Below are 22,062 nucleotides of genomic sequence, written 5' to 3'. Positions count from 1 at the left end.
CCAGTGGCCTGCTTCTGGGTGGTTCTTGGCTTGGAGCTCCCTTGTGACTGTGCTCGTTCTATCCCCACACTGACCATCTTCCTTTCTCCTTTCCTTCCTTTCTTACTAAAATGAGGACACGTGTTGTAAAAAACCTAAAGGTCTGGCGGTCAGGGTGCTTGGATGACAGTGCTGCTTCATAGGAGACAGTGTGTAGCCTTCAGGAGGATGTGAGGTATCCAGGGGGCCAGGCGTGCTTCCAGGCCTGGGGTCAGAGCAGGCCTGAACTGCGTTTCAGTGGAGAGAAACAGATAGGAAACATGTCAGTAAGTGTGCTGCTCATGTTGGCATTGGTCATTGATGGAAGGAAAGCGGGGCAGTGTCCGGGGTGATGGGTGGAGGTGGGCTGGGAGCAGCTATGCTCTGGTGCATCACCGCCTGTCTGAGGCCTACGTGAGAAGCAAATGGGAGAGGGATGTGAAGCGGGAGGAAGGCTTGGCTTGGGGGGAGCTGCAGCAGGTAGAGGTTCCAGCCAAGTCACCTTGTTGGTGGAATCCCCAGGTGTTCGTGTGGCTTGGGACAGGAGGACAGGGGAGAGAAGCCCCAGCACATGAGACTCTATGGGCCATGGTGAGGTGTGCTCAGCGGAAGAAGGATGGGGATAGCAGAGGAACGCTGGGGCCATGGATGCTCGTAGAAGGATGAGGGTAACAGAGGAACACTGGGCCCACGGGTGCTTGTAGCAGCTGGAAGGGCATCTGGGAAGCTTGCAGGCTGCTCTGGAGTCACCCTGGGCAGAGGTCAGGTGAAGGGCTTCCAGGGTGACTGAGAGCCAGCAGGATTGGGTGTGGAGGCGCCAAGGGGCCAAGGCGGCAGGGTCGGGTGGGGATGCCTGTAGGGGGCAGAGTCGTTGGGCAGGTGCCCAGCCGTCCCTGGGGCGGGATGTGCTGCAGAGCCAGGCTGGGAGGAGGGAGGGCAGCACCGTGCTTCAGCTGCAGAAAGCACGAGGTGCACGTTTAACACCATGTGGGGTTGTCAGCGGCGTCAGGGAGCTGACCAGGCTGGGGGTCAGGGTAGAGCTTACGCTGGCGTCTAGTGTGCGGAGGCAAAAAACAGGTGTGGGGGGCAGGGCGCCAGGGCAGTGACACGCTCTCACATGAGAAAAGCAGGTGACCCTGGACCAAGGGGTCTCTTCCCCCTTTAAACAATGGATGTGAGATGTGTGAAGGTCCAGGTAGGGAAACAAAAAGTCTGTGAAGCTGGTGATGGTATCTCTGGAGTAATTAGCTCAAATGCCCATGTTGTGAAATCTACCCTTTTAGTGCTGTTCAGCTGCCTTTAATAATATTCAGTGTTGTAAAACCATCAGATGAAGGGGGGCCTGGGTGGGACTGTTGTTTAAGGAGTGAGGCTGTGGTCCAGAGCAGCCTGGCCCACCAAGTTCCCATGTTCTGAAGTTCAGAGTCTGGAAGAAAGTGGCTTTTCACATTTTGCTTTATATGATTACGTAGGAAGTGTTTATCTTTCTAAAAAGATTTAAGCGTTTGACTCCTGGAACTTTAGTTTAAATTACGGACTCACTTTCTTGGTAGAGCTGGCCACATTTCAGCTGCTCAGTAGGGTCGCTGCACGCAAGGTGCAGATTGGGGCTATTTCATCATTGCAGAATGGCCTGTGGGCAGTGCTCATTGGACTCTGTCTCCAACACACATACACAGCCTCTAGGCGCTTCGTCACAGACCTCCCAAAGCTGTTCCCCTCATCCTTGGCTCTATCCTTAGCATTTGCGAAGGGAGGCGGCTGGTGCTGGACGCTGCCCACCTTTCAGGAGAGATGGCAAGCCCTTCCGCCTGGTGCTTCCTAGATGCTGTGCTAGAGAAACACCCCCACCTGCCGCATCCCCTTAAACGTAGCAGCTGCCCAGTAACATTTGTGGAAGGAGAAGAAATCGCTGGGAGCCTCTGGGTGGACTTGTAGCCATAGCAACATTTTGGTGTATTTTCTTCTTTTCTTTATGGGTCTTTGTTTACCGTGATTGAACTCATATTATGAGCTTACTGTGAGATTGAGTGTTTTTCTTTCTTTAGTTATTTATTTAAAGAGACGATAAGATTAATGTTCATCAGAAGTATTTAAAACAGATGGGAAATGTGTGGAGTAAAAAAGGGAACGATGCCTCAACTCCCTCCCCCAATCTCATTTCCCCTGCTCTCATTCCCAGAGGGCCTGTTTTCTGTCTGTCTTTTCAAAGCTTTTTCTTTGCGTTTTATAAACATTCGTTCGCCGTTCCGTCCTGTTCTCACCTCATGAGCATTTGCCCATGTCACTAAACCTCACCGTGAACCCCATTCTCAGTGGCTGCATCCTAGTTGGGACCCCCTCCCCCTTTGGCTGCTCCGTCCCCTACTGCTAGGGCCCCTCCCGGGAAGGGTAGGAGGGCACAGGCTGTGCATTGTCACCCATCGCCATCAGGGGTGGTTTTCCAGCTGAGGGCACGGGTGGGTCGGAGTTGGTGCCGCACGGCCCTTCCCGACATGAACGCTCGGTTCTTCCCTGCCACAGAGGACTACGGGCACTACGAAGAGCTGCCGGGGGAGCCTGGGGAGCACCTCTTCCCCGAGCACCCTCTGGAGCCAGACAGCTTCTCTGAGGGAGGGCCCCCAGGCCGGCCGAAGCCAGGCGCCGGTGTCCCTGACTTCCTGCCCTCGGCCCAGAGGGCCCTGTACCTGAGGATCCAGCAGAAGCAGCAGGAGGAGGAGAGAGCGAGGAGGCTGGCTGAGAGCAGCAAGCAGGACCGGGAGAATGAGGAAGGCACGTGTCCTCCCCCGGGGCAGGGCTCTCCCCGTGGGCACGGGCCCTGGCCGCCCTGCGGGGAGTGGTGGGGCGTGCCTAGGTCCGGGGTCTGCGTTGGACAGGAGCCTGTGGCCGGGAGGACCCCTGCGGAGAAGGGCAAGACCCTGGTCCCGTGGAGGAGGGCAGTGGGCTGGTCCCTGGAGGAGACCACACCCTCGCGGAGGAGGCTGGAGGGAGACGCTCAGCCCCCGCTCCCCAGACCGTGTCCTTGGGAAGCCCAGAGGTGAAAGCCAGTTTCTGACACAGACCAGTAACAGTCCCAGCCTCAGCTGCTGGGTCTTGTGGTGCCGAGTGGCGCCCTGATGGCATCCCCCCTGGGGGGAATGGGGCAGACAGAGAAGGCGTCTAGAGCCTGCAGCTAGAAGCTGGGGAGCAAGTGGGGCAGTGAGAACAGGGGACAGTCCCCTCCCCGAGGTCTCCGACTGCAGCTGCTGAGGAGGTTGGACATGGGCCAGCTTCTGCGTCTGCCCACCTGGCCCCGCCTCTTTCCAGCTGGTGACTGCCTGCCCTGGGGCGAGGGAGCACTGTGAGGGGTCTGGGAGGCACGGGTCTGGGAGCCCAAGCTCAGTGAGAGCCCAGGCAGCGGCCGCTGCTCACAGGTACTCGGAGCCGGGCCTGCTGTGGGGGGGTCTGAGCCTGCCCAGGAGGTGAGGAGGCAGCGCTGGAGCCTGGGGCTCGGAGTCTGAGCTTAGGCCTGGCTTTGTCCCCGACCTCGGGGTGCTGTGTCGGTGCCTCTGTTTTCTCATCTGTCAAATGGGCATGGTGACAGTGCTGTATCCTGGGTGGTTGTGGCAAATAAGGCAAAGCCCTTAGCTCGGTGCCGGTACACAGGGAAGGGTCCATCCACGACAGCCAGAGACCTGCTGGGCTCCGTGCTTGGCCCGCCTGCGCTCCCTGGCTCTTCGTGCCATTCTGTGGTGGTGGGGAAGGTGAGCAGGGGGTGTTTTCAGCGAGAGAAGTAGAGGTTCTGAGAGAGAAGAGGTGGGGAGTAGGCTGCCAGGGGGTACAAGAGGGCTGGTGGCAGGTGTGGTGACCGCTCACCATCTCCCTGCTGCTGTCTGCTTGCTCGCAGGTGACACTGGAAACTGGTACTCAAGCGACGAGGATGAAGGTGGGAGCAGTGTCACCTCCATCCTGAAGACGCTGAGGCAGCAGACGTCCAGCCGGCCCCAGGCTTCTGTTGGGGAGCTGAGCAGCAGTGGGCTGGGGGACCCCCGCCTCCAGAAGGGACACCCCACAGGAGGCCGACTGGCTGACCCCCGCCTCAGCCGGGACCCCAGGCTCTCCCGCCATGCTGAGGCTTCCAGCGGGTCAGGCCCAGGTGACACTGGACCCTCTGACCCGCGACTGGCTCGCTCCCTACCCAGCTCCAAGCCCGACGGCGGCTTGCATTCCAGCCCTGCCGGTCCCGGGGGCTCCAAGGGGTCTGGGCCACCCCTGGCGGAAGAAGAGGAAGGGGAGCGGGCCCTTCGGGAGAAGGCCGTCAACATTCCCTTGGAGCCACTCCCTGGGCACCCGCTACGGGACCCGCGGTCACAGCTGCAGCAGTTCAGCCACATCAAGAAGGCCGTGACCCTGAGCCGGCCCAGCTTCGCCCGCACTGTGCTCTGGAGCCCCGAGGACCTGATCCCGCTGCCCCTGCCCAAGCAGGAGGCGGCGCCCCCTGTGCCTGCCGCCCTGCAGTCTCTGCCGGCGCTGGATCCCAGGCTGCACCGCGCCGCCACCTCGGGGCCCCCCAATCCCCGGCAGCGTGCGGGCAACTCCACAGATGCCGGCGCGGCTGGCTCCAGCCTGCCTGACTTTGAGCTCCTCTCTCGCATCCTCAAGACTGTCAACGTCACCGGCCCCTTGGCCACCCCTGGCTCCGGCGACAAGCCCAGTGACCCCCGAGTGCGGAAGACACCCACCGACCCCCGGCTGCAGAAACCCACAGACTCCGCCACTGCCTCCTCCCGGGCGGCCAAACCCGGCCCTGCCGAGGTCCCCTCTCCAGCCGCCAGCCCCAGCGGGGAGTCCTCTCCACCGGCCACTGCCCCCTACGACCCCCGCGTGCTGGCAGCTGGCGGCCTGGGCCAGGGTGGCGGGGGCGGCCAGAGCAGCGTGCTGAGCGGCATCAGCCTCTACGACCCCAGGACTCCCAACGCGGGGGGCAAAGCTGCAGAGTCGGCCGCCGACGCGGGCGCCCAGCCCAAGGGCCCTGAGGGCAACGGCAGGAGCTCCGCTGCCGCCAAGGCCAAGGAGCCCCCGTTTGTCCGCAAGTCTGCCCTGGAACAGCCCGAGTCTGGGAAGCCTGGGGCCGACGGGGCCACGGCCACGGACAGATACAACAGTTACAATCGGCCCCGGCCCAAGGCCGCCGCGGCCCCCGCTGCCGCCGTGGGTGCCCCGTCAGCAGAGGGCAGCCTACCCCAGCCCGGCGTGCACAACCTGCCCGTGCCTACCCTCTTCGGGACCGTGAAACCGGCACCTAAGACGGGCTCCGGAAGCCCATTTGCTGGCAACAGCCCAGCCCAAGAGGGTGAGCAGGACGCTGGGTCCCTGAAAGATGTGTTTAAAGGCTTCGACCCCACCGCCTCCCCCTTCTGCCAGTAGTGTTAAGCCGGAGTCCAGCGCTCCCCGCACCCCACCCTTCCCAGGGCAATATTTAAGGGCAGCGACCAGAGTTGGGGCTTGGGGGGAGGGGGGAGGGGGTTTGGGTGTTCTTTCTTTTCTTTCTTCCTATTCTGTTTTCTTTTTTCCTCTCTCTCTCTCTCTTTTTTTTTAAGTAGTATCTTCTGTATAACACATGAATTGTACATAACCATCGCTAACTTCCCGTCAGTGCTGCGGGGCTGCTGGGTGCCCGCCGACAAAACCCCCATGTGCATGTGAACAGTGGCGAGTCCCCTGGGCCTCAGCCCAGCTGGCACTCTGCCTGGCCTGGCCGGGCCCGATTTTCAGGGACTCCCTTAAAGGCTGGGGCCCAAGTCTGGCAGCTGGGGGTCTGGTGGGTTTTCTGGGCAAAGCTGGGCCCCTCCTCCTCCTCCTGCCCCACCCCGCCCCACCCCACCCCGCAGGAGGAAGGGAGCAGCAGGCGTCAAGAAGGCACCAAGTGTTGCATGAGCAAGAAGAGCTGGAGCCGAGACGGTGGGCAGGCCCTGCATGGAAGCAGGTCTAGGCATTTCTGCGTCTCCTCTGCAGTGTGCAGGCCATGATGACCCACTTCAGGGGCCAGTGGAAGCGAGGAGGTATCAAGAAAGAAAAGAAGAGCCTTTGGAAGCTGCCTGGGCCAGGAGAAACAAAGTCCTTTCCCACTGCTGTCTCGTCTGGATTCACCCGCAGGGTCCCCCCCGCCCCCGCCCCCCTCCGTCCAGAGTTCACCCGTGAACCTGAAACCCTCCAGCCTGCGGCAGAAGACTCCGGGGTGAGAGATGGACCTGGAGTCGGCTGGTGCGGGGCGGTGGCCCCGCAGACCGCGTGCTTTCTGTCAGTATTAGCCCCTGTCCTGTCATGGCCACGCCTTTCTCCCCGCGTGCCGGGCTCTGTCCTGGGCCCCAGCCCCTCTGAGGACAGCTCAAGGATCCGTGGCATGGCCGTGCCACCACGCCCCCGATGGGGGGAGCCCGGGTGGTGGTCGGCAAAGTGTCGCCCTCTCGCCACACCCCCTCAGCATACCTTCAGCGCCCGTGGTTTCGGTGTGTTTGGTTTTCTTCCAAGCCGAAGGGGGCGTGGGTTCAGGGCACAGGCAGTGTTGGCTTTATGGTCACGTCCAGGAAGGGGGCCTGAGGACACGGTGGGGAGCTGGCCAGGGCCAGGAGGGTGACCCGACCCCCGCTGTGAGCAGGGCAAGGACCCCACAACCTGCGTCCTGCTCTCATCCCTCCGGCTGAGCCGGGAAGGGAGCCAACAGGGCTGCCCTGGGCTCCCACCACTCCCAGGACCCTGGCGGAGCTCCCGTCCTGGCCACAGAGCCCACAAGAGGCGCACGCTGTGACCTCAGGGGAGCTGGACACGGCCTGTGTGTCCGCACCCACCCGCTGTCTGCTGCCTCTCCTCATCCTGCCATCTCCGCAACCTGGCTTAAGGGCCCTGACTCTTCCTGCTAATGATGAGGAAGCCTGGTGTCCCAGCCAGCCAGAGGGTCACCCCTCCCACCTCCTTGGGGTGGGAGGTTAAAGAAGGTCCTACACCCCCTCCCCCAGAAAAGGAATAGTCAATATATAGAGTTTGGTGCCAGAAGCAAGGGCCGGGGAGGCACCCCCAGAGGGTCAGTGCGCCATGATCAGGGTGGTTTGGTTTGTCTTTGTGTCTTTTTCTGTTTTTTTTTTTTTTTTTAAACAATCATTAATGAGATTTTTCTTCAGCCACCAGTGTTGGCCTCAAAGCAGAGGGCTGCAGCCCCTGGTGTTTGTAATATAAGAAAGAATACACAGTGTGGCTGTGGTTGGGTGTTGGGTTGTTTGGTTTTTTTTCCCTCCTTTGAGAATTTTCTTTTGTAGAAGCAAAATGAAATACTTTTTTAAAACTGTAATCTGTGGATGAAATAGAAGCTGGAACCCTCCTCTTGGAATATTCAGCCTAAGAACCTCATGGGACTATGAATTCACCCAAAATTTTCATTTGCCATCAGGCCGAGCTTTTAAAGAAAAAAAATAAATTGTTCTCTAACCAGGATTGTAACAAAAGTGTAAATACTATTTCAGAGTTGAAAGTTGACGGTGCAAATATGTATATAACGTACTGTATTTTTACAATGATCGTCGCATGACTCTATTCCACCCCTTTTTGTACTCCATATCTGTCTTCCAGAAACACCACCTGTCCTTTCTCCTGTGGTCTCTTAATCCAATAATTGTATTACTGCCATTAAAGGATGCAGTTATTTTAAAAAAAAAAACAAAACAACTAATCTACGGATCTTGTCTCTCTGTGCTGCCCCCAGCTCCCCTTGCCCCAGAAATGACAAGGAGGTGGGGGGCGCAGCCTTGAAACCAGGGTCTGTCCTCAGTGGCCCGTCAGTCCCAGGGTGGCGTTCACAGTGACGCTGTGGGGATGGCACCTCCAGACAGACTCTGTTTCCCCCGGCTCCAGCTCCGGACATCGCTGACCCACGCGGATCACAGAAGAGGCCAGGGATGACCTCAGGACCATGGGGCTGGCTTAAACAGGGGCCCTAACTGCTGTAGATTGAACGTTTGTGTCGCCTCAAAATTCCCCTGTGGAAACCTGTTCGCCCAAGACAACAGGGTTTGGAGGTGGGGTCTTTGGGAGGTGATGAGGTCAGGAGGATGAAGCCTTTGTGAAAGGGATTAGTGCCGTTTTAAAGCAAAGGCCACAGAGGATCCTCACCCCTTCCATTGTGTGAAGGTGTGGTGTGAAGACAGCCATCTGGCAAGAGGGTCTTCTCCCAACACTGAATCAGCTGCCACTTGACCTTGGACTTCCAGCCTCCACAACTGTGGACTTTAGTAGACTCAGACACTCCTCTCTTGCTAACCTGGGGTCTGCCCTGAGAAATCCATGCTTTGCTAGGGAGAGACGGGAGCAGGACTTGGTCTGGAGGGTAGCCATGTCTTCTCGGGACTTAATTTGGTTTCTGTGCTTTGATGGGCCTCTCTTAGTTTTTCATGACTGCCATATAAGTTATACAAGCCAAGTGGTTTAAATCAGAAACTTGGTGAAAGAAAAACAACAAAACAGGAACTTGATACCTTACAGTTCTGGGAGTCAGAAGTGTGACATGAGTCTTACTCAGCTAAAATCAAACTTTTGGGGGCTTCCTGGTGGCTCAGTGGTAAAGACTCTGCCTGTCAACCCAGGAGATACCGGTTCAATCCCCAATCCAGGAAAATCCCACATGCCAAGGAGTAGCTAAGCCCATGCACCACAAATTACTAAGACTGTGCTCTACAGCCCAGGAGTTGCAACTACTGAAGTCCAAGTGCCCTAGAGCCCCAGAACCTGTGCTCCACAACGAGAAAGGCCACTGCAATGAGAAGCCCATGCACTGAAACTAGAGAGGAGTCCCTGCTCGCTGCAAATGGAGAAAAGCCCATATAGCAATGAACGAGCACAGCCAAAAATAAATAAATCTGGGGCCCAATATTTGAAGTGCTTCTAATTCATTCATGTCGAGTATGGCTGATATCACCTGGAACTCAGGACTCCCCCTCAGCTACCTTCAACAGGCAGGAGCCCATCATCCCACGTAAGAGGGTTGGTAGGGCAGGTCCAGGCTTGGTAAAGTCCAAGTGAACTCTGAATTCACCCAAGTTCAGCCTCTCTTCCACACTGCTGGTCTGGGACGGCAGCACCCCTTGTGATGGCAAGATGGCTAGAGGGTCTTCCAGCCTTTACCTCCTCATGCAGCCAAGCAAAGAAGCAGAAAAGAACCTTCCCATGTATCTATGAGCCAGGTTCAAAATTGAGAAAGGAGTATGACAAAGATGTATGCTGATTGTCACCTTGCTTACCTAAGTTATATGGCAGAGCACATCATATGAAATGCAGGGCAGGATGAATCACAAGCTGGACTCAAGATTTCCAGATGTATCAACAACCTCAGAAGGCAGATTTTACCACTCTAATGGCAGAGAGCAAAGGAACTAAAGAGCCTCCCGTGAGGGTGAAAGAGGAGAAGTGAAAAAGCTGGCTTAAAACTCAACAAAAAACAAAGATCATGGCATCCATTCCCATCACTTCATGGCTAATAGATGGGGGGAAAAGTGGAAACAGTGACAGATGTTATTTTCTTGGGTTCCAAAACCACTGCAGATGGTGAATGCAGCCATGAAATTAAAAGACACTCCTTGGAAGGAAAGCTATGACCAACCTAGATGGTGTATTAAAAAGCAGAGACATCACTTTGCTGACAAAGGTCCATCTAGTCAAAGCTATGGTTTTTCCAGTAGTCATGTATGGCTGTGAGAGTTGGACCATAAAGAAGGCTGTGTGCCGAAGAACTGATGCTTTCAAATTGTGATGCTAAAGGAGACTCTTGAGTGTCCCTTGGACTGCAAGGTAATCAAACCAGTCAATCCTAAAGGAAATCAACCCTATTCAATGGACGGACTGATGCTGAAGCTGAAGTTCCAATATTTTGGCCACCTAATTTGAAGAGCTGACTCATTGGAAAAGACCCTGATGCTGGGAAGGGTTGAGAGCAGGAGGCAAGGGGGTTGACAGAGGATGAGATAGTTGGATGGCATCCTAGAATCACTGGACATGACTTTGAGCAAACTCCAGGAGATGGTGAAGGAGAGGGAAGCATGATGTGCTGCAGTTCATGAGGTCGCAAAGAGTTGAACACGACTTACCGAGTGAGCAACAAGGGGCAAGGAACTGCTTCCTAGAAGTCCCTCAGGCTTGCTCTCAGCCACTTTGGCAGGCTCAGATTGTGTGCTCCTCCCTACCTTGGTCCACAGCAAGAGGGCAATAGAGGTCTCACATCTGGTTCTTAGACGTCAACGATCCAGCATCCTTGGCTAAGCACGTGGCTACTTGGAAGGTGAACATGCAGACACCTGTGGGGTTCATGCAGGGGGAAGACGGTGCAGGAGTTGGAAGCCGCAGTGGTGATACAGGCATCATTCAAGTGTTTAGGGCGTGGACCTTCTCCGGACCAGATCCTATGGTCAGCACCAGGCTCTTAACAGGGATGACCCATTGACTGGAGTGAAGTCTGCAAAGAGAAGGAAGATGGCACCTGGGGCTTGGGAGGTTGGCAGGTCTTGGAGAGCCTTGAAGGCTGTGTTCCAGATATAGGCAGAGAAGAGCTTATGTTCAAGTTGCTGTTTAGTTGTTCAGTTGTGTCCAACTTTTTGCAACCCCATGGACTGCAGCCCCCCAGGCTCCTCTGCCCATGGGACTTCCCAGGCAAGAGTACTGGAGTGGGTAACTGTTCCTTTCTCCAGGAGATCTTTCCAACTCAGAGATCGAACCCAGGTCTCCTGCATTGCAGGCAGATTCTTTACTGCTGAGCCACCGGGTAATGACTCCCAGATCTCAGTGGCTCATCCATCGGTCAGTAGGGGACTCTGCTTGTCACAGTCACCCAGGGACCCACATTGGCTGAAGCACCACCCCTGGGACAACTTGGCAATGGTGAAAGAGGTGGAGAAGAGCCCACCAGCTCTTAAGCGCTTCTTCCCCACAGTCAGGGACTTCAGTTCTGCTGTTTCCTTAGCTAAGCAAGTCCGGAAGCAAGCCTCACTTCAAGGGCATCAGTCAGCTCAGTTCAGTTGCTCGGTCATGTCTGACTCATTGTGACCCCATGGACTGCAGCACACCAGGCTTCCCTGTCCATCACCAACTCCAGAACCTTGCTCAAACTCATATCCATCGAGTCGGTGATGCCATCTAACCATCTCATCCTTTGTCATCCCCTTCTCCTCCTGCTTTCAATCTTTCCCAGCATCAGAGTCTTTTCCAGTGAGTCAGTTCTTCGCATCAAGTGGCCAAAGTATCGGAGTTTCAGCTTCAGCATCAGTCCTTCCAATGAATATTCAGGACTGATTTCCTTTAGGATTGACTGGTTTGATCTCCTTGCAGTCCAAGGGACACTCAAGAGTCTTCTCCAACATCACAGTTCAAAAGCATCAATTCTTTGGTGCTCAGCTTTCTTTATGGTCCAACTCTCACATCCATACACGACTACTGGAAAAACCATTGCTTTGACTAGACAGAGCTTTGTCAGCAAAGTAATGTCTTTGCTTTTTAATATGCTGTCTAGGTTGGTCATAGCTTTTCTTTCAAGGAGCAAGCCTCTTTTAATTTCATGGCTGCAGTCACCATCTGAAGTGATTTTTGGAGCCCAAGAAAATTAAGTCTGTCACTGTTTCCAGTTTCCCCATCTATTTGCCATGAAGTGATGGGACCATAATCTTAGTTTTTTGAATGTTGAGTTTTAAGCCAGCTTTTTCAAGGGCATCAGGAGGTGCATTTCCACTGTGTGCCCAGGAGGCGGCGAGTTGGAAATACTTGGGAGACCCAGCACTCCTGTTTTCCACGTCAGCCCCAGCCCTCCAGCCCCAGTGCTCCCAGGCATCCCTCATTGTTTGCAGGTGCCGTGCCAGGGGCCACATCGCCATCTGATGAGGTGTGGTGGCCTGGATCCCTCGCTGCAGGGAGCGTCATTGTCTTAAGATCTGAGTTGCAGCGTCTGGAAATACGCCACCGGGTTTGCGTGGAGGCCACGCCCCTACCGCCTGCTCCAGCCAATGAGTGAGCTGACAGGGGCGGAAGGTGGGACCCAGGGATGAGGGTTGGTTGGGCGGAGAGAGGGGAAAAACGGGCATCTCATCTAAAGACCCTAATCCTATTGGATCAGGGCCCCACTTTATGACTTTATTAAACCTTAATTACTTCCTTAAAAGTTAGGGCTTCTGGGATCAGGACTTCGCGGGTGGTCGAGTGGTTAAAACTCCGTGCTTCCAATGCAGGGGGCACAGGTTTGATCCCTGGTCGGGGAAACAAGATCCCACATGCCACGTGGCCAAAAAAAAAAAAAAAAAAAAGAGGAAAAAAAATTCTTGAACTGAATAAAAATGAAAATAAAACATATCAACTTAAAAAAAAAAAAAAAAGTTAGGGCTTCAGCATATCCATTTTTGGAAGACAATTCAGTTCATAGCACCCACCGTATCCCTTCTAGAGTATCTCCAGTAGCGCAGTGAAAGGCAAAAACTTTCGCATTCTTTATTTCTTCTGGTGGTTACTCTGTTTCTCTCAAGATACGTCAATTTTAGGTACTTCTGTCAACTTCCTGCTCCCTTCCCTCCCCCTTACCTTCAGGCTTCTCTTCGAACTTTAAATACCATGACATCTCATTCTCCGGGTCTTATTCTCTCAACCAGCACTGCCCCCTAGAATGTTCCACGGTGATGAAAATGCTCTCTCTGTGTCGTCCGATATGGCAGCCACTGGGCACATGTGGCCACTGAGCACCGAAACTGTGGCCAGTGCAACTGGGGCGCTGAATTTTCTTTTTTGGTTCGTACATTAGTTAAGTTTGGGGCTTCCCCGGTGGCTCAGTGGTAAAGAATCCACCTGCAATGCAGGAGACCGGAGTTCGATCCCTGAGTCAGGAAGATCCCCTGGAGAAGGAAATGGCACCCCACTCCAGAATTCTTGCCTGGAGAATTCCATGGACAGAGGAGCCTGGCAGGCTGCAGTCTGTGGGGTCACAAAAAGTCGGACACGACCGAGTGACTAACACACACACACATTCCATGCTAAACCCTCACTTTATAGGGAAAGGAGGAAAGCCAGAAAGGAAATTAACTTACCTGGGGCCACCATCAGACTAGAACAGACAACCAAAATCATTTTAAGGCCTCACACCCTATGACATGTACTAAAACAATAACCGCTAACACACACACACACACACACACACACACACACACACACACACACACACACAGCATGTGAGGCAGGCTCTGGGCTGGGTGGCTTTGCATGTATTGAAAATTTTTCACAGCTCCAAGAAGTCGGTCTTATTATGTTCCCATTTCACAGATAAGGAATCTGAGGCCCAGGAAGACTAAGCAACTTGTCCTATATCGATAGCTACTGAGTGGCAAAGTCAGGCTCCAAATACAGACAGTCTGGCTCCAGAGTCACCTTGGAGAGAGCGGCTCCAAGGAAGAGACGCCAGGGTTGTCAGAGAAATCCAGGGCAAGGCTCTTCCTTCCCTCTTGATCAGTATCTGATCAGGAAAACTGAAACCACTCCAGGCATTTAAGCTAGAGGAAATATAATTAGGGAATTGGACACCAAGAGGCTGCAAAGGCTGGAGGGTAAAAGAGGCATAATCAGGTTACCACTGATTGGTAGCTGCAGGAAGCTGCCAGAATTCCTAGGGTCGGCGTGACAAGGAAATGATGGGGTGGGGAGTTCCCTGGCGGTCAAGTGGGTGGGACTCCATGCTTTCACTGCTGAGGGCTTGGGTTCAATCCCTGATCAGGGAACCAAGATCCTGTACTGTGGTGTCACCTAGAGACTGCTCTGCTGCCGAAGGAGGAACCAGGCTGGACCCCTGAAGTCTCAGCTTGGCAGCCCTCTCAGGGCACTGCCAAAAGCCAGGGGGAAAGAACTTTTGTGTGTGTGTGTGTGTGTGTGTGTGTGTGTGCACCAAGTCACTTCAGTCATGTCCGTCTCTGTGTGACCCCACGGACTATAGCCCACAAGGCTCTGTCTATGAAATTCTCCAGGCAAGAATGCTGGAGTCGATTGTCCCATTACCTCTTCCAGTTTTTATTTTTTACTGCCTTCCAACTGCCAGAAACTAACAGGAAATCAGCTGGCAAAGGAGACCGAGAAATAGTTTGCAGGCTTCTAGCCCCAGATATAGAGAGGAAGGCATAGGAGCAAGCGTGGGTCTAAGACACACCGACTGTCTTCTTCATGTCCTGGGGCTGTCTTTGAGGGGCACTGTGAAGCCTTCTGCTGTATGGGCCTTCACTCTTGCGGGGGACCCAGCCCTCACCTCGTTGTGTCCTCAGAGTCACAACCCAGCTATCGAGGAGGCTCAGCAGTGACGAGGAGATGGGACAAGCTGGTGGAGAGGGGGAGATGACTCCTTCCCTCAAGCCTTGCTTAACCCTCCCTTTCTTCCCAGCATGTCCCAGGAATTATCAGAGCGGGCTCTGTGTCTTCCCTGGAAGGAACTCTACTTCACTTTTTTCTTCCTGACACAGCTCACTTTATCCAGTCTTCTGTCTGTGCTTCTCATATACCTTATGGAGATCTGATCATAAAGGGCCTTGTTAAGACAAATAGCCAGGGCTCCATGCCAGCGGGCATCTAAGTGCCAAAAGCACAGGCCATATCTTGTGGGAGATGAGCCCCAAAGGAAAGCCTGGAGAGGGAGTGAGTGGATGCATGGGTGTCCCGGAAAGACACAGCTCTCCGATCTCCTGCCAGGGGTATAGGACATAGGATTGCCTTGTACGGTTGTGCAGGTTTCTCACTGAACAAGGACATCACAACTGAAGGGATCTCATTTACATGGAAATCATAGGTTTGTAAACTAATGACAATTTTCTAGCAAGTGGCAGAAAAGGTTTCTTGTTCTAACCAAATCAATGTAGCAGGATAATTTCTCAGGTGAGTGGAGATGCCCCCAGTGGCTCAGTGGTAAAGAATCCCCCTTCCAATGCAAAAGACACAGGCTACTTGAGTTCAATCTCTGAGTTGGGAATATCCCTGGAGAAGGAAATGGCAACTCACTCCAGTATTCTCGCCTGGAGAATTCCACGGACAGAGGAGCCTGGTGGGCTACAGTCCAGGGGTTTGAAAGGAATCGGACACGACTGATCAACTGGGCGTGAGCATGGAGACACTAAAGGAGAGTCTTGACCCTTGGTGGGCTGGAGGCCGAGAAAGTGGGAGGGAAAGGAAGGGACTGTGTGAGGGGACCCCCAAGAATCCCAGAGGAAGACACAAAGGTGGAGGGAGGGGCAGTTTGGTGGCGTAGACATGAGGTTAGAAAGGGGAGTTGCTCTCGGCAGAAAGATGGATGAACAGTTCATCGGGGTCTGAGGGGCAGGGAGAATAGAGATCCCATCCAGAGCCTTCAAACCCCTCCATCTCATCTCCTCACATCTCTTACCCCAACAGCCGCTTCACCAGAAGTGGACGGAAGGTCAGTGTCCACCCAGGGGTATCCAGGTTCAGAGAGGCATAGGACACTGAAGCTGTAGGGAACAGAAGAGCTCTGGGGACACTGGGAAGGGCCCCAGATGATCCTGTGGCTTGGCCTGCCCTGACAGTTCTGCATATATATATATATATATATTGCATATTGATTCATCACTTTGTGCAGCTTAAACACAAACTTATACGCTAATTATATCTCAATAAAGCTGGGGGAAAGAAACCCAAGTGACACTTCTGCCCTCCCACTCAGCCACCCCAGCTTACAAAAGCAATCTTCACGGTAAAATCTTTTGAAAAATCCCCTCAAAATGGGAAGAAGAAAATAAGTATTATCCAGAATCTCGTAGAGGTTTTCCTGGCAGTCGGTGGTTAAGACACTGCACTTCTACTGCAGAGGGGGTGGGGTTTGATCCCTGGTTGGGGAGCTAAGATCCCCCATGGCCAAAAGATAGGGGAAAAAAATAGATTATCCAGAATATCATAAAACAAATGATTCAGATTGTTGTCACAGGGAGACCTAATCCCTCATGTAGAAAACCCTTACAACCCACCGCCTCCTCTTCTCTGGATTTACCTCTTCACTTTCTGGAATACATCCTTGAAGTTATTTTTACAAGGAAGATAATACCTAGGTGTGGGAGGATGTAATGTGGAGAGGTGTCATTTAGTTAAGAAAAATTCTATATACCAGCAGTAACCAATCAGGAAATTAACAGAAAAATCAGATAACCTTCCCAAGAGCAATTAAAAAACCAGGAAGTAGCCAAATGAAGAATGCCAGAGAACTTTATGGAGATGTCAAATAAAAACAACTCTGGACTGAGATAACTTTATGCAAAAAGCCCACTTGCAGTAAGGAGAATGCTCTGAGCTCAGAAATATGCAAGCTTCTCAAAATTAAACAGAAAAAGGCTTTGCCTGTCTGGGCTGAGGGGTTCCCCATAAACGGGAAGTTGATTAGTTGAGGAAAAGTAACCACCGTGGTTGGCAAAACACTCAGGAAGTGTGTCTTCTTGGGATCAGCCGTTCTCAGGAGAAGCTGACAAGGGGGCCCGTCCCACTTTTCAGTCCTCAGGAGGTGAGGGAAACTACATTTGAGGGTCAGTGGGGAGAAGAGAAGCTGGACTTAAGTTTGCTCAGAGCCAAACAGGGTGAGAGATGAGCCGTGAACACCTGATTGGACAAAATATTGCAATCTTGTTCAAGGACAACCTGAATAAGTGGCTGATCTGTGGGTTTCACAACATGACATTGTGATCCGCCTCCACGTTCTGAAATGGCCTGCCACCAAAGTTGATTCTTTGTCTCTTGTTTATCTTTGGTTCATTGAATTCACTATTGTGTCCAGAGATGTTGAAACAGTCCCTGACGTCTAATCAGTTCTTGATACAAATTTATTCTTTTAAAACAAATTTTAGGGTTTCCCTGGTAGCTCAGGGGTAAAGACTCTGCCTGTCAATGCAGGGGACATGGGTTCGATCCAACGTGCTGCGGAGCACTAAGACCAGGAGCCAGAACTATTGAGCCTGTGCTCTGGAGCCGGGGAGCTACAACTACCAAGCCCTCATGCCCTGAGTTTGTGCTCTGCAACAAGAGAAGCCACCACAGTGAAAAGCTTGAGCACCACAACTCAAGAAAAAGCCCGAGGAGCAGCAAAGACCCAGCACAGTCAAAAATAAATAAAATTATTTTTAAAAAAATTTTAAAAGAATTCCTGGTGCTCCAGTAGTTAGGACTCTACCGAGGAGAGCCTGGGTTTGATCCCTGGTCCAGGAACTAAATTCCTGAAAGCTGAGTGGTGCAGCAAAAAAATATATATATATATTTTAAGTGGAGCTATATATATATATATTTTTTAATGGAGCTATAATTGACATAGAACACTGTATGAGATTGCATTGTAACTATTATAATTTCATACACAATGATCTGTACATACAATTACACATTGCAGTCTGATTACTACCACAGTTTGGAGCACCTCCACTGCATCACATAATTATCACTTCTTTTCTTATGGTGAATATAAATATTAATATATTCACTGTAAAAGGCCACCAGTGCCTGGTCCCACCCTCTGATCCACAGGTCCTGATGGCATGGCTCCAGAATGGGGCTGGAGCATTAATGTTTGTCTTAACAAAGTTCCTGGACAATTCATATTAGAACCACTGATCTAATCACAAGTGCAGAGGCCACTGGCCAGCTCTGTCTCTTTAAAAAGGATTTGTTTTCTCTGCTCTGTCCCTTTGTGGTATTTAATTTTTCCCCCTCTCTCAATCTGCCTAAACCATCTCACCAGCCAAGAATGTGAATAATGTGTTTCAAATATTTTCAGTTCCCATTTAAGCCCTTTTAATGCTTAGTGTTCACTGCCAGCAGGCTGACTATCTTTTAGACTATCAGCCTATTTGAACTCCCTCCCCAAGTTTAACCCCCAGTCTGCTTCTCCCTCCATAAAATCCAAGCTCTTCCCAGTGGGAGTTGAAAGAGCAGAGGGCAATAGGGGCCTGGACTAGCGGGTCTTGTAGTCATGGTTTTGGTGGGGGGGGGGGGTGGTGAGCAATGGAAAGCTGTGGAAGGTCTTCCCCTTCATGGGAGGGTTTAAGTTGAGAGAAACATCACTAGATGCTCATTTAAAACATCTGGGGAATTCCCAGGTGGTCTAGTGGTTAAGACTCCCTGCTTCCAATGCAGCAGGCACAAGTTCAGTCCCTGATTAGGGAACTAAGATCCCACATATGTGATAAGGTAAAAAAAAGGACTCCTACAGAAGTGACTTAACTGTGTGTCTCAGGCTCGGGGTCTCTCATGACCTTGGGCTGGGGCCAGGATCACCCAAAGATTTGACGGGGGCTGGAGGGTTCCCTTCCAATTAAGTTCACTCCTGTGGCTGGCATGCTGTTGCTGGCTGTTTGCAGGGAGCCTCAGTTCCTCTCCACGTGAGCCTCCACAAGGCTGCTTGAGTATCCTCACAATGTAGGAGCCGGTTTCCTACAGAAAAGGTGATTCAACAGAACAAGGTGGAAGTCATAAAGGACTTAAAAGATCCATTCTTGGAAGTCACACTGTCACTTCCACAGCATTCAACTGGTCACACAGACCAGTCCTGATTTGATGTGGGGAATGACTGTATACAAAATGTGAAGATCACTGGGGTCATCTTAGAGGCTGACTGCCACAAACTCTATTTTCTTTTTTCTATTCTTTTAAATTTACTTGGCGGCAAGAGGTCTTAGTTGTGGCATGTGGTATCTCATTCCCTGACCAGGGATCGGATCTGCGTCCCCTGCATTGCAACGCGGATTCTTAACCACTAGACCCCCACGGAAGTACTGTGTGTTTCTTTTCATTAGATGCACTTTGTAACCTGCATCTTGTAATGTGTTCAAAATAAATAATGTTTTTAAATTAAAAAAATTATGCCATGGCAAAATATTCAATGCCACTGGTTTATTATTGACTGTTACGTGAAAAAAAAATTAAAGTTGTCAAAAGGCAATCTTTTACACCAGTCTAGAAAAAAGACGGGATAGGAATACAACAAAATATTACCAGTAACCTCTCATTGGTGGGATCAGTGATGAGTTTTACTTTCTCCTTTGGGGTCTTCGAGATTTTGCAAACGTTCTACATTAAGTACCACGAGTTTTGATTCTTTTGGCCGTTAGAATGAATGTTATTAACAAAAACTACAAGTCCCGACAGACATTGCGCCTCCGACTTCTGAAGACAGGCCTTCCCCCGATGCAATGAACGCTGGGATTCGCAGTCCATCTCCGAAGCAAGGTGGGACGCACAATACCGGCACAGATGACAGAGGAGGGATCACCACCATTTCGACCAGTGGACAGTGCGCACTGGTCCTGAGTGGCGCGCGGATAACCAATAGATAAGCGGCTAAGCCTGAGTGACGTGTACTTCAGCCTACGGGCGGCCCATGGGGCGGGGCGGGGCGCGGCGGCCGTAGTGCGAACCATGGGAGGCGGCTGGTGGTGGGCTCGAGCCGCCCGCCTTGCCCGACTCCGCTTCCGGGGGGCGCTGCTGCCGCCTCCGCGGCCCCGGAGCGGGGGTGCCCGGGGGTCCTTTGCCCCTGGCCACGGCCCCCGCGCTGGGGCTTCGCCGCCGCCTGTGTCCGAGCTGGACCGCGCAGACGCCTGGCTCCTCCGGAAGGCGCATGAGACAGGTCTGGGGCTGGGGCTGGGGTCAGCCTGGATGGGAGACGGGGTTCCGCCTAGCCAACCTGCCCGCGTGCACGAGTGGAGGATGGGGGTGGGATTTCTGCTGGAAACGGGGCCCGAGCTTAGAAGGGAGAAGGGCTTCCGTGTAAGCGCAGGGAAGCGGCTGGGCGCAAGAGCGCAGTCTGTCCGCACAGGAGAAGGGCTTGCGGATGGGACGCTGGGTCTGGTTTATGGGGTGCAGTAGGAATTGGAGAGGTTGGTCGGGCCAGCACACGTAGCCTTATCCAACTGCGCTGTCTAGATGGGAGAGCCTTCCAAAGAGGGCTGTGGGCGGGGGAGTTGAATGTAAGAGGGGGCCTGGATGGAGGGGCCAGTTCAGGTTAGGGGACCACTCTGCATAAGGCGGGAGCGTAGAGCCCCACAGAAGAGGAGGGAAGTTCCGGATTGGAAGAGGGAACAACCAATAGAAGAAAAACTCTCGACTGATTGGAGGGTGTGGTGCCCCTGGCTGCAGGGGCGGGGCTTCACTTGGGCGTTGGAGGTTCGGATTGGAGAGGAGGTCTGGGTACAGGATGGGACAGGGGTGGGGGGATTGTAACCCTACCAGTCCCCGCTAGTGGCACACCAGGGACTTGAATGGATGTGAATGACATCGAGGAGGAGCATACCCACTAGCAGTGAGGTTTCAGAAAGCTGAAGGGGAGGCTGGAGAGAGGCCTGGGAAAGTAGGGAGGTAACAACTTGTTGGGGGAATCTGAGAAAGAAGTGGGGCGGGGCGAGCCCATGGGGGATACACGTGTGGCAACGACGTTGACCCAGATGACCTCTTGGGGTCTTCCTGTCCTCAGATTTGTTGTTGTTGTTCAGTCGATCAATCAAGTCTGACTCTTTGCGACCCCATGGGACTGCCAGCGGGCCAGGCTTCCCTGTCCTTCACCATCTCCCCGAACTTGCTCAAACTCATGTCCATTGAGTCGGTGATGCCATCCAACCATTTCATCCTCTGTCACCCCCTTCTCCTCCTGCCCTCAATCTTTCCCAGCATCAGGTCCTCAGATTCAAGTTCTGCAATTTTGATCCTAGATGCTCCTCTAGACTCTGTAGACTGTCTTGCATCTTTGGTGTTGCAGTTTGGGGTGGGGAGGAATTCGGAGATGGAGACGTGAGAGGGTTTGGGGAAGATAGACTTTGGTAGGTGGGCCACCGGGACAAGGTGGGGATTTAGGGCCGCACAGGGTGGTCAGATGAAGAGGTGCCCCTCGGTTGACTATCCGGGCTGGGGGCTTGGGAGCAGGGTTTGGGCTGACGCTGACTTTTCTGCCCTGCCGCCACCCCCAGCCTTCCTCTCGTGGTTCCGCAATGGCCTCCTGGCCTCAGGCATCGGGGTCATCTCCTTCATGCAGAGCGACATGGGCCGGGAGGCCGCCTACGGTGAGTGTAGACCCCCCTCTTGCCTCCACTGGGGAGTGTAGACCTCCCACACACACCCCGCAAGTTAGACTCTGTCCTGCCCCACCCCGTCACCCCCTGGAATAAATGAACCCCTCGTGCTTCCCCCACCAGAAGTGCCTCCCCTTCATTTGTGAGTGTCCTCCTTCTCCCCACCTCGTCCCTATCTCATGGGCACCGGACCCACCAGAGGGGCTGGCTCAGGGCAGAGCTGTGGGTCCTTGCCCTTTCCAATCTGACTTCTCAGCAAAGATGCGGGTCCCTGTCTCAGCCCTTCATGCTGCCCCCACTCCCATCTTATCTTTGCTCTCAGTCAGGCCTCCCGGCTCCAAGCCCTAGCCACACACCACCCGCCCCCCTTCCCTCTCATATCCCCGACCTTGGCTCTGTACTAACCCTCACCCTGCCCTTGAGTGCGCCCCATCCCCTTTCTAACGCCACCCTGGGCCCTCGACCCGCCTGGGTCCCCAGGATCGGGCTCCCTGACCCCGGTCCCCCTCTCTGTCCCACAGGCTTCTTCCTGCTGGGCGGCCTCTGCGTGGTGTGGGGCGGCGCCTCCTACGTGGTGGGCCTGGCGGCGCTACGGGGGCCCATGCAGCTCTCGGTGGGGGGTGCGGCCACGGGCGTGGGGGCGGTGCTGGCCGCCGGCCTGCTCTGGGCTTGTGCTGTCGGCCTCTACATGGGCCAGCTGGAGCTGGACGTAGAACTGGTACCCGAGGATGACGGAACCGCTGCAGCCGAAGGGCCCGATGAGGCGGGCCGGCCTCCACCTGAGTGAGCCGCGGGGAACCGGGCTGGGCGCTGGCCAGCCCGGCCCGGAGGACCGGGACATTAAAACCTGACCCTTCCCGCTCTCCAGATTCCGAGTGGTGGTTACTTTGTCGGGGATGCTGAGCCAAGGGGAGAGGAGAGGCAGAGGCGGGCACGTGGAGATAATTAAGGAGGAAGGAGAGAAGAGGAG

General features: G+C 53.6%; 2 protein-coding genes across 5 annotated transcripts in view; both read left to right on the top strand.

The window, feature by feature from the left end:
* Positions 1-7,720, top strand: part of ZC3H4 (zinc finger CCCH-type containing 4) — a 38,659-nt gene extending 30,939 nt beyond the window's left edge. For all 4 annotated transcript variants that reach the window (XM_061139685.1, XM_061139687.1, XM_061139686.1 and 1 more), the window contains 2 exons: positions 2,542-2,790; positions 3,905-7,720. In XM_061139685.1, coding sequence (XP_060995668.1) covers positions 2,542-2,790; positions 3,905-5,424 — 1,769 coding nt within the window. In that variant the 3' untranslated portion in view covers positions 5,425-7,720. The remainder of the gene's footprint in view (positions 1-2,541; positions 2,791-3,904) is intronic.
* An 11,699-nt stretch (positions 7,721-19,419) lies between these two features.
* On the top strand, positions 19,420-21,959 carry TMEM160 (transmembrane protein 160). Its single transcript, XM_061139684.1, has 3 exons — positions 19,420-19,657; positions 20,991-21,083; positions 21,614-21,959. The coding sequence occupies exons 1-3, from the start codon at positions 19,450-19,452 to the stop codon at positions 21,877-21,879; spliced, it is 567 nt and encodes a 188-aa protein (XP_060995667.1). The 5' UTR covers positions 19,420-19,449; the 3' UTR covers positions 21,880-21,959.
* The last annotated feature ends 103 nt before the right edge of the window (positions 21,960-22,062 follow it).

This window comes from Dama dama, chromosome 4, assembly GCF_033118175.1.
Source record: "Dama dama isolate Ldn47 chromosome 4, ASM3311817v1, whole genome shotgun sequence".
In the NCBI taxonomy this organism is placed as follows: Eukaryota; Metazoa; Chordata; class Mammalia; order Artiodactyla; family Cervidae; genus Dama; species Dama dama.
The sequence above is the reverse complement of the archived record's forward strand: the minus strand, read 5'-3'. Positions and strand labels throughout refer to the sequence as shown.